Source organism: Primulina eburnea, chromosome 6 (assembly GCF_022965805.1).
Source record: "Primulina eburnea isolate SZY01 chromosome 6, ASM2296580v1, whole genome shotgun sequence".
NCBI lineage: Eukaryota > Viridiplantae > Streptophyta > Magnoliopsida > Lamiales > Gesneriaceae > Primulina > Primulina eburnea.
Genome location: NC_133106.1, coordinates 27,535,713 through 27,548,207, shown reverse-complemented (window position 1 = coordinate 27,548,207; position 12,495 = coordinate 27,535,713). Strand labels below are relative to the sequence as shown.

At 40.0% G+C, this 12,495-nt stretch overlaps 1 protein-coding gene across 1 annotated transcript; it reads right to left on the bottom strand.

Moving 5' to 3' along the window:
• Window positions 1–1,028: 1,028 nt before the first annotated feature.
• LOC140835438 (uncharacterized) lies at window positions 1,029–3,925 on the bottom strand. The gene is made up of 2 exons (XM_073200934.1): window positions 3,376–3,925; window positions 1,029–3,331 (listed from the first exon to the last, which is right to left on the bottom strand). The coding sequence occupies exons 1-2, from the start codon at window positions 3,923–3,925 to the stop codon at window positions 1,029–1,031; spliced, it is 2,853 nt and encodes a 950-aa protein (XP_073057035.1).
• Window positions 3,926–12,495: the final 8,570 nt, after the last annotated feature.

Here is a 12,495-nt window from a genome sequence, read left to right as displayed (position 1 = left end):
CAGGCTAGTGTGGTAAGATATACCCGGCTCCCGATAGTCAGAAAGTGAAGCTGCCATTTTTGCCAGGACATCGGCTTCAGTATTTTTCTCTCGGGGAATCTGCTCTATGCTCCAATCTATGAAATGTGCTGATAACTCTTTGATGATAGTCAGATATTTTACAAACTTCTCCTCCCGGGCCTCATACGTTCCTTTTACTTGTTGGGCTACCAACTGCGAATCCGTATAAATAATGACCCGGGTAGCCCCGGCATCCCGGGCCGCTTTTATCCCGATGATAACGGCCTCGTACTCTGCTTCATTGTTGGAGGCCCGGAAGTCCAACCTAACTGCCAACTGTATTTTTTCCTCGGTGGGTGATATCAGTAATACTCCCATCCCGCTGCCATCTTTGCCGGAAGCCCCGTCTACAAATATTCTCCAAATTCCCCCGGTATCGGAGACAATCATCTCAGTGATAAAATCTGACAAGGCCTGGGCCTTAATTGCCTTCCGGGGCTGGTACTCGATGTCATACTCTCCCAATTCCACAGTCCACTTTACCAGCCTTCTCGAGATCTCTGGCTGAGTCATGATTCTCCCGAGAGGGGTATTGGTCAGCACAGTGATGGGATGGGACAAGAAGTACGGGCGAAGTTTTCGTGTTGTAATTACCAGGGCTAAGGCCACCTTTTCTACTTCGGTATATCTAACCTCGGGCCCTTTGAGTGCATGGCTCACATAATAGACCGGCCTTTGATCAGTACCTTCTTCTCGGATCAGTACAGAGCTGACAGCATACTCAGTGGCCGAAAGGTACACCCAAAGTTTCTCCCCGGGTCCAGGCTTCTCAAGGACAGGGTGCCCGGCTAGATGATTCTTCAATTCTTCGAAAGCCTTCTCACATTTTTCATCCCAGCCAAACTCTTTGGCCTTCCTTAGAGCTTGGAAGAAAGGGTAGCTCCGGTGTGCAGATCGGGAAATGAAGCGTGATAAGGCGGCGATTCTCCCTGTGAGTCTCTGCACATCCTTGACTGACTTTGGGGATGTCATTTCAGTAATAGACCTGACTTTTTCCGGATTGACCTCAATTCCTCTCCGGTGACCATGAACCCGAGTAACCTACCACTCTTAACCCCAAACGTGCATTTGGCCGGGTTTAACCTCACCCCATACTCTCGGAGAGTAGAGAAGGTCTCCTCGAGGTCTGGGATGAACTCAGTGTGCGCCCGAGATTTCACCAAGATATCGTCCACGTAAACCTCGATATTCCGCCCGGCTTGCTTGGTGAATATCCTGTCCATCAATCTTTGGTATGTGGCCCCGGCATTTTTTAATCCAAAGGGCATGACCACATAGCAAAAAGTTCCTCCCGAGGTAATGAAGCTGACCTTCTCCTGATCTTCCCGGGCCAAGGGGATCTGATGGTACCCCTGGTAGGCATCCATGAAACACACCAATTCATACCCCGATGTCGAGTCCACCAACTGATCAATCCGGGGTAGGGGGTTGCAGTCTTTTGGGCAGGCTTTGTTTAGATCCCTAAAGTCAACACACATCCTCCATTTGCCGGCTAATTTGGGTACCAAGACCACATTGGATAGCCAGATGGGAAACTGGACTTCTCTGATCTGCCCAGCTCTCAATAGTTCCCCCACATGATCGGCAATTACTTTATCCTTTTCGGGACCAAAGTGTCTCTTCCTCTGATTTACTGCCCGAGAACCCGGGATGATATTTAACTTGTGCTCTGCTACGTGGGGGGAGATCCCTACCAACTCTGATGAAGACCATGCGAAGATGTCCGCATTCTTTTCTAGGCACTGTAACAATTGGGCCCGGGTGGCTGGTTCAAGGTCCCGGGCTATTTTTGTTGTCTTCATGGGCTGCCCGGGTAGGATGCTTACTTCCTCCTGCTCATCCCCTTCCACCATGCGCACGTGCTGGATAGAGTGCACCTCCTCCTTCCCTGGCCTCCTACTTTCTCCTCCTCGTCGGGCTCTTTTATTTTCAACCTTGACGGTCTCTGCGTAGCACTTGCGGGAGGAGGGCTGGTCTCCCCTTACTTCTCCAACTCTGTTCCCCACCGGGTACTTTAACTTCTGATGGTAAGCCGAGGCTACAGCCCGGAGAGCGTTCATAGCCGGCCTGCCTAAAATGATATTGTAAGAGGTAGGAGCACTTACCACCGTGAAAACCGTCATCAACGTCTTCCTGAGCTCCTCAGCTCCTATTGTGAGGGGCAGGGTGATTTCCCCCCGGGGGTATACTGTGTGGCCAGCAAATCTGAATAAAGCCGTTTCCACTGGCTGCAACTGGTAGCCCTCCAAATTCATCTGGTCCAGGACCTCCTGGAAAATAATGTTCACCGAGCTTCCAGAATCGATGAAAACCCGGCGGATGTCATAATTTGCCACTTTCGCTTGGATGACCAAGGCATCATTGTGTGGGAGGCTGACTCCCTGAAGATCCCGGGAACCAAAGCTGATTACCGGCCCCTCATCCCTCACTACATCCTCCACTCCAAAACTCTCATGTCGGGAATGTGCTTTCCTGGCCCGGTTGGAATCTCCATCCGTTGATCCCCCCGAGATCATTTTAATCACCCCAAGGGTGGGCGACCCTCCTCCATCTCTGTTTTCCCGACCCCGAGACGTTTGACCGGTGTTATCTTTCTTTTCTTGTCTGACCTGGTCTTTGTCCCCCGGCCTATACCCTGCATCTTTATTTACCCACGGGGGTCCCCGGGGCTTCTTTGTTAACTGTGCCTGCTCACCAAGGCCTGACTGGGAAGGGGCCCGTTTCAGTCTTCGGCACTCACTTGTGCTATGAGCACATTCTCCATGATAGGAGCACATCTTGGGAGTGTGTGGCAGGCTTGGAGGTGACCGATATAATTTGGGTCCCTGATCACCGTTGCAAAGATGGACTCTTTCACCCCGGTGCGGCTTCATGAGGGTGTATCTAGAGAAACGCCCGAGATTATTTCCCCGGGCGTTGTCCTCAACTTTCCCCACTCGGTCATTTATTTCTCTGCGGGTGGACTCCTTCTTCTGCCGCTGTGCTTCCTCCATGTTAATGTACTTTTCTGCTCGGGACAGCAGATCCTCAAAATTCCCGGGCTGCTTCTTCACCAAGGACCTGAAAAAATCTCCTTCCTTGAGTCCCTGCGTGAACGCTGTAGTTTTGGTCTCAGGAGCACAAGCCGGCACCTCCAGGGATGCTTTATTAAACCGGCGAATGTACGCCCGAAGAGACTCATCACCTGACTGCTTTACCTCGAACAGGCTAAAAGCAGTCTTCTTGTACCTCTTGCTGCTGCTAAAGTGGTGCAAGAAAGTGTCTCTGAAACCTGCAAAAGATTGTATGCTCCGGGGCTTCAACTTCTCGAACCACCTCTGGCAGAGTCCACCAGGGTGGTGAGGAACACCTTGCACTTGATTTTGTCAGAATAGCAATGTAACATGGCCATATTCTCAAACCGGGTGAGATGCTCATCAGGGTCTGAGTTTCCATCATACTCCCGTATTTTGGTAGCTTTGAAATGAGCAGGGAGGGGCTCACTTACAATCTCCAGGGAGAAGGGGCATCCCTGGGAAGCAGCCGGGGTTGAAACCTGAGATGACCCGGCTTTAGCTTCCAACTCTTTCACTTTCTTCTTCAAATCTTCTAGCTCCTGGGCCATAGCAAGGGTAGGAGCTTTGGAGCACGCCTGGGAATTTTCTTCTCTGTCTCTCTCTTTCTCGGGAGGAGATTCTCCCATTGCCTCATTTTCCTTTGACTGGCTGGGTTCAGGTAGGCCCCTTTCTGCGAGGGCTTTTTGGACCGCAACAGCTATCAACTGAGCCAACTCCTCTGGGAGGTGACTGGGCGATGGATTTTCTTGACCTCCTTCCGGATTTTGAGGACCAGAGTGGTTCCCAGTAGTTTTACGAGTGGTAACCATATCTACGTCTTTAGCTAAAGTTTCCCACAGACGGCGCCAATGATGTGGACCGGGCAAATCGGGTAGTAGCCAGGTGTGCAATCTGCCAAGTCGGGTGTTTGAATATCTGTGCGATTTGAATTCTCTATAATAAGTTGCGGGTGGTCTGGGAAGATTGAGTTCCCTATAGCCTGAGGACTAACGCCCGGGATGACCTGAGTATTAATCCTGAAATCACAGAACGTTAGGGGGGCGCCGGAAGTTGTTCCGGCGTATCCACTCCGACGCTCAAGTCAGTAATGTACGCAAAGGAAAACTTAGAGAGAAAGTAAGGATATTTGTGAGTGCTTGTGAGTATCCAGAGAAGAGTTTTTTTTTTGTGTAGTACCTACAGGGGGTATTTATAGATGAAGCAGGTAGATAAATTGCCCGCGAAGTTCGGATGGTGGTCCATGATTTGGGGTCATGGGCCACGTTGCAAAGTAGTGGGCCACGTACTAAGAGCTGACCTGGTCATGGAACGTGGGAGAATGGGCTCCGCGATGTCTGGAAGACGTGGTGATCAGGGAGAGAATGTGTCTCTTTCTCAGGTGTTTCCCACCCGGGTGCCTCTGAGGTACTTCTCGGGCCGGGAAGTTTTTACCCCGGGTATTGGCTGATTATTCCCCGGGCATCTGAAGATCCGGGATCCTGTTTTCACACCGGGTCACTGAAGGTAATTGTACTTCGATATCTTTTCCCCGTTCTGATCTTGCCCGAGTTCGAGAACCTTCCGGATCAGGGTCTATACCCGGGCCCGGGTTCCCTTGGGGGCATCAAGTTGCTATAGAGGCTCATTGTTTAGTCACGCAAGCGCGAGCTCGGGCTCGGGTGTGACAAAACATATTTTCATAAAATTCACCTACTTATTTCAAATCCATTAATCAAAGCCTACACTTAGGTTTAATTTATGATGATAACTACTATGAAAAATCAAAGTCATGAATTTAAACATATATAAAGTATGTGAATGTGTTTACTAACTCTAAATCTCTTGATATATTTGTCGAGTTTCATCTGATCACAGTAAGTTTAACGTTAGAATAATAGATTAGATCTTATCATTTGGTGTTAAGATATACTATATTTTTGTAATGAAGTTTACACATAAATTCTATCTTGATTTCATGACATTGTATGTCAGTCTATGGTCGAGCTTCCCTTTTATTAGTCGTACTATAATTGTAATTGTAATTGTAAATTTGGGGAGAGAATTCTTCTGTGAGCCATTTGTTAAATTGACCAGATTGGCATTACATTGTAGGAATGCGTGTATTTTCATAAAATATTCTTAATTATAAAATCCTTAAAATTGATATGTAACATTTGACTTCAATTTTATGTAGCAGAAGTTGACAATTGTGTTCTTATCTCAAATGTTAACATTTGACTTAAATTTTTTAAGTTCGCATCACGAAAATTATTGATGATCCGAAATTTTCAATATGTTTTGAGCATTTCTGAGTTATATATCATATTTTTTTTAAAAAATAACACAAAAATAGCCTTCTAACGCTATTTTTTTGTTCAAATATATGTGTAATTATATTTGATATTTCAATTATATGTATGTTCTTCTCTAGATTTTAAATTTGGTGTATATATATATATATATGTACAAATTTTAGATTTTTAAAATTTAAAATATATTATTTACTACATTATATTATTATTTTATATAACATAATAATGTTTGGTCCGACCTTCTGGTTGAACCGTCAGATTAGAAGAACGTTTATTTTAAGGTATATATATTCGATCACGAGTGCGACATCATGCCATAAATCAAGTAGTTATTATCAATGGCTTAAGTTTAATTAAAAAAATAGATAAGTTTAAAGTTCCAGTTTTGTAAATATTTAAAGTATTTTTGAGTTGTCATAATAATATTTAAAAATAAGGCGAATTATAGTCTTTGATCTCAAAATTTTTTTTTTATAAAAAAGGCGTGCTCATTAATTGAATAAATAGCTTAATAAATCAAATATAAATTTAAAATTGCCAATAAACAATTAAAACAGTGAATTATATATTGTAACTTGTCCAATTAATAATTCTAAAAAATCAGTGAACTGTATCAATATTTTATCGACATAAGCAACAAAATTCAACCAAGGAAACTTCTTCTTACAATAATTAATATTTCAAATTAAATTATACAATATATATATATTCTCGGATGATATAAATTAATTTCTTCATTATATACAGGGCAAAAATATATGTGTATGTACATTGAACAAGATGAAACCAATTATAATTGCGTATGTAGCAATGGGTTCTGTGATCGTAGCATTCATAACTTGGATTTATATTTCCGAAAAAATTTTCTGGAAGAAGCAGTCACGTAGACCCGCGATGGCGAGTACTCTCTCCTCCGCCCCTTCATGGTGGCGGAATCGTGACGTTGAGAGAGGTGAAAAGACAAAGGGCAGTGGAGCAAATAATGGTGGCATGGTTATTTTAGGAACGAGTGCTGCTGCGGTAACTGGAGTTGTTGTTCTCAGTAGTGGTGATGAAGTTGGTGGAAGTGGAGGGGGAGGCGGAGATGGTGGCGGGGGCACCGATGTCCGTGATGATGGTGATGGAGGGGGATCAGGTTGTGGAGGTTGTGGTGGTTGCGGAGGCTGTGGTGGAGATTAAAACCATGGAACTCTGGATCAGACTAGGTCTTGTGTGAATTTCCATTTGAATTAAAATAAGGGAAATATATATTTTTAGTTCATTAATTTGTATAGATTTTGGTTTATTAAGTTTTCCAAAGTTTGGTTTTAGTATACTAACTTTGTCTAATTGTTGACTTGACTTCTAATACGTCGGTATTTTTCCATGTTATTTCAGTTTTTCTGGTGTCGCATCGGCAAATTTGTATAAAATAGACGAAAATTAAATAACCATTATATGCACATATATACATATCCAAGTATAAAATTAAATAACTATTATTTAATTTTTTATTTAACTATAAATTAATTAATAAATCTAGACTTCTTTCGAATATTTCATGAGAATCTTATACATAGTAATCATCACTACTAATATTATCATTGAATTAGTATATTATAAATTTACTAGATAAATAATTGTGAACTCATTATAATTTTGATTGATGATCAGACAACCTAATGTATCTAGGATACAAATCTCGTTCATATAATGAAATTTGAAAATTTCGAAAAACAAAATTTTTCAATGATCCGTTTTTTACAGTTGTCAGTTTTGTGAACTGATTCATTAAAACAGATAGTTTCACTCTACTAATCTAATTAGCAATTAAGCTAACTTCCACAACTTTCAATGCATGGAATTAACTTATAAATTATATTTTAAGATATCTATTTGATTTCCATTAAACTATACTCACCAAATTCAATTCCTTGAACTTAACTATCTCAACAGGAACACAGAATCCAAAACTTGTGTGCCTCTCAATGGTTCAGGGATACAGCTAGTGGTGGATTCCCAACTTCATGTGATTCAGAGCAGCATTTGTTCGCTTTGAACTTACCCTAATTAGCCTAATTCTTTTCATCAAACCCTTGATCAAAAATGTCAGAACTCAAGTCTGATTGCACACATCAGATCCAACTAAGAGCGTTTAGTAGCATCCTCCCATGATCCCCAAGGTATAACTGATAGTGTATGCAAGAATTTTAAATTATGGTTAGCGTATAGTACGGTTATTTCAACTCATATATCACTATCGAACTGCAACCATTAGTAGATCGGCAGTTGCAAATGAATCCGATAACGATGAGATACATCTTTGAGTAATAATAGTGATATCTTATTTGCAACTAGGAAAATACTTTTCCATAAAGTACATGTCTTGCTCTGGCTACAGACTCTTTGCACTATTAACTCATCAGATCACATCGGATATCTTCACTCGTAAATGAGCATTGAATCATATACTACAATGCATTGGCTCCTACGTATTTCGAAACTACACCTAACATCGCCCTGATGACTCTTAATAGAGTCGGTAAGGGGATCAAAGTCCATGCTAGTACGTAGAGTCATTACAAAAAAACGCTAAACGACAACAGATTTTATCCGTTGCCGTAGGCCATTAAAAACTGTTGTAATTGACAGTGTTGTTGAAAGTGCGTTATACGACAACGGTTTTTTAATTAGTGCAGATTATGTCTAAACTGTCGCTAATATTAGCGACAGTTTTTGACTAACCGTCGCTAAAATTAGCAACAGTTTAAATTATACCATCGCTAACATTAGCGACAGTTTATTCTAAACCTCCGCTAATTAGCGTCGATTTTTTACTACGGTTTAGATTAACACCGTCGCTAAGTTTAGACATAATCCGTCGCTAATTTTTTACGTTAAATAAAAAATTTACTTTTATAATTTAATAAATCTAACAAAAAAAACTTATGTCTTTCTAAGCTAATAAAATTCATAATTTTAACTAACACTTAGAAATTACCAAGAATTGGAGCGAAAAAACTTACCATAAATCGAAACTAAAATCGTACAAGAGAGGAAAATGTATTGTAGATGTGGAAGGTATGGAGGAAAATGGACCGAAAATGCGAGTATTTATATACAATTCGCGAAGGTTTTTGGTAAAACTAAATCGTCGCTAATAGCGACGATTAAGCAAAAACCGTCTCTATTAGCGACAATTGTTTATTAAACCGTCGTTATTATCGACGGTTAAAAAAAGACAGTCGCTATTGACGACAATTTTTGTTAAACCGTCGCTATTTTAAAAATTGCGATGGTTGATTTTAAAATAGCGACGATTTAACAAAAACCGTCGCTAATTTTAAAATAGCGACGATTTAACAAAAACCGTCGCTATGTTAAATCGTCACTATTTTAACAATGGTTCACTAAAACCGTTGTCGTTTCTCCAAAAAAACACGTTAATCCACAAAGGTTCACTAAAATCGTTGCCGTTTGTCCAAAAAAACACGTTAATAGACAACGGTTTATAAAAGTTCACTAATTAATTATTCAAAATTATAGTAAAAATATTCTAGTTAATTAGTATAAAAGGATATGTGGTGGAGAGATTTTTGTACGTTGAATAAGATGGAAGTGATCACGATTGTGTTGATTTCTTGGGGTTATTTATATATTTTTTAATTCAATCGTATCTTTATTTGTAAGGTCCAGGATTAATTCATATAACCTGAATGCATACATCTAAGATTTTATTTAAAACTATGTGTTTAATTATTTTGTGCCTTTTATGCATAATTATTGCATGATAGAATTTATTTCATGAAATTTTAAAGTTTCATGCATTAAAGATTTTTAAGTTGTATTTCGCGCTCGAACGAGGAACAGAAACAGGGGAATTATCAGAAAAATTATTTTTATTACATGATTAATTTTTATTAATTAATTTAAGGTGTTTTAAAGATATTTTTCAAGAAATGGGCTTTGTCGGATATTTTCACCCGTCAGAGCATAATTTTCATCGATACGTAAATTTTATCGAATCAGGGACTTTTTTAGTGTTCGGCTAATATTTTCAAAAACTTTCCAACACGAAATATTTTTCGAGAGGGTGTTTGGAGTTAATGGACCTACTTTTAATCTTATTGGGCTTAAAACTATTTTTAAACTTTTGATTAGCGATTTAGTGCCCATTAGCCTATTGTTATCTATTTAAATAATGCTAAACAACCTTTTAACCTAAACCTAATTATCCCATTCGGCCGACACCCCACCTCCACTCAGTTTCTCTTGTTTTCAACAATTCCTCAGCTACAAGGCTTAGCCATAGCTTCTTCTTGCGTCAAAGACACTCTGGCGCTTCCTTGTTGCTCATTCCTTCAATTTTCTAGCATAAAACTCATCAAGGCATGCATGTATTCTCTTTTATGTATCATTCACGCCATATTTATGTTCTATGTGTATTCACTAGAGGTTGTGGTGAGTTGCTGCATGCATGGGAGGTTAGCCATGGGTACAGCATGTCCAGGTGAAGCCTATGGTGGTCTAGGTGTGTTCGGGTAGGGACTTATTCCGTTGGGTGAAGACTAGGAGCGAAACTACGGGGGGGAGGGGGGGGGTCATGAACTAGGGTCTCGAGTCGTGCATGTTTCGAAATTCCAGCAGCTTGTAGGGTAGGTCCGACAGGTTTAAGTGACGAGTTTAGGTGGTTTTAGGGCCTTTTAAGTGTTTTTTAGGTGTGGAAAAAAGTTTGAAAAATTTTGGTTAAGTTTTGAGTCGATTCGAGTTAAAATCGGGACCCCAGTCAAAGTTTTAAAACGAATTAGTTAAGTTATGAAATGTGACCGAGTGTACGTCTAGGAATGCTTTTAAATATGTTTTGGGACATTTTAAGGAGTTTGGTAAGCTTCGGTTCAATTTTAGAGGTCCAGGGGTAAAATGGTAAATTTTGGGTCTCCAGGGGCAAAATGACCCAGGGGCAAAATGATTATTTTGCACCTGAGGTGAGATTTTGGTCCTGATAGCACCCTGAGCTCTTATCATGTGTTTAAATGTTTACGTATTATGGTAATGATTTTTTATGGAATTACGATAAATACGTTGCATGCTTGGTTTAAAGAAAAATTATGTATATGCATACTGTGATACCCTTCTCCCACATCTGAAAAATTAAAGATTTAAAATGAGTTTATAAAGGGCTACAATGGACTTCTATAGCAACTTGGGTTAATCATTTTCGTAAAGCGAGGACGAATACGAAGTAGTTGCTATAGGGGCCCATTGTGCAGTCACGCAGGCGCGGGCCCGGGCTCGGGACGTGACAGAATGGTATCAGAGCCGGTAACCGGCATGGAACACCGAGAAATAAGTGCTATGCGGGGCAAAGTGCTACGTGCATGGGAGCCACCTCTTGAACCTGCGGGGAAAAGTGCTACATGACGGGAGCCACCTCTTGAACCTGTAGGAGCCACCTCTAGATTCTCGGTGCTGGTGGATCGAGTGGTCAGACCGCGACGAGGACGTCGCGTTCTGAAGGAGGGGTGATTGTGATACTTTGTCCCACATCTGAAAAATTAAAGATTTAAAATGAGTTTATAAAGGGCTACAATGGACTTCTATAGCAACTTGGGTTATCATTTTCGTAAAGCGAGGACGAATACGAAGTAGTTTCTATAGGGGCCCATTGTGCAGTCACGCAGGTGCGGGCTCGGGCTCGGGGCGTGACACATACTTTTATTTAAGTGGTGAATATGATGACATGTTTTGAAGGATGAGAGTTGGTTGTGACTAATACGATGACATGATGACACGAAAGATTGGGGCTCAGTGGACGGGTAATGCTGTCGCTGATGCCTCCGCCGCCGGGTAACTCGGTTACACGTATATGGATCCATCGAATGACTTGATAATAAGAAAATCACAGCAGACGAACGGAATTCAAATTAAGAAAATGAACACGTATATGTTGATACGATGATATATGCTATGATTATTATCATGTCTTGACAGGTCACGATTATGTATATGATTTTACTGTAGACATGAAATGTATGTTGATTACGATTTTTTTAATTGCTGCGTGTTACGTATATGTATTTGTTATCACGGTACATGTGTATTGAGTTTTTAGACTCACTAGGTGTGTGTGATGAAGGTGAGCCCGATGATGAGGAGACTGGAAGTGCCGAAATCTGAGTAGATAGACATGGTGCGGTGACACAACCCGAGGACTGCATGTTTTCCGCATTTTGATTTATGAGTGAGGAGATGAACATTTTATTACGTTGATGATTTTTACGATTTTTACACATCTACGTTTACGGTAAAACAATTATTATTATTTTAAATGTTATTTCGAAAATGTAATATTTAAAAAATATATATATATATTTCCGTACTTTTAAATCAATAGATGTCACATTATTTATATTTTTATTTTTTAAAATAATTATATACTCTTAATAAAACAGATAGAAACATAATTAATTATTCAACTTTATTCCGTACACAATGGGGCGCTAGTTTAAAGTATTTTTGAGCTAGATCTCATATAACATAAAATAATTTTTAAAAATAAGACGAACATGGTCTTTGATCTCAAGAAGCATTAGCACATAGTTACTTGTCGACACATCTAAGAAAGGAAAAGGAGTTATACATAATCGTTTCAATATATATATATATATATATATATATATATATATATATATATATATATATATATATATATTCCAATAAATTAAGGATAAGTGAAGTAGCCAATAAACAATAACATCGATATATATGTTGTAACTTGTCTCATAATAATAATAATACTTTCAGAAGCCGGTGAAGTATATCAACATTTTATGGACATAAACATCAAAAGTCAACCAAGGAAACTTCTTCTTACATTAATTAATAATTCAAATTAAATTATGCAAAAAAATTATCGGCTGACAAATTGAATTCTTCATTATATACAGGGTTTGTGGCAAATATATGAGTACATTGAACATGAAAACAAGTCATGTAATTGCGTATGTTGGTACAGCTTTTGCGTTCGCAGCAGGCCTAGCTTGCTTTTTTACTATTGTATATATATATTCATGAATGCAAGAAGGTTAGACCGGCATCGACAGCGAGAA

What these genes read in the sequence shown, in the direction of transcription:
- LOC140835438 (XM_073200934.1), bottom strand. Translation starts at nt 3,925, where the DNA reads ATGGTTACCACTCGTAAAACTACTGGGAACCACTCTGGTCCTCAAAAT. An exon ending in CCTGGTGGACTCTGCCAGAG is followed by an intron (nt 3,332 to 3,375) that starts GTGGTTCGAGAA and finishes AATCTTTTGCAG; the next exon opens with GTTTCAGAGACACTTTCTTG.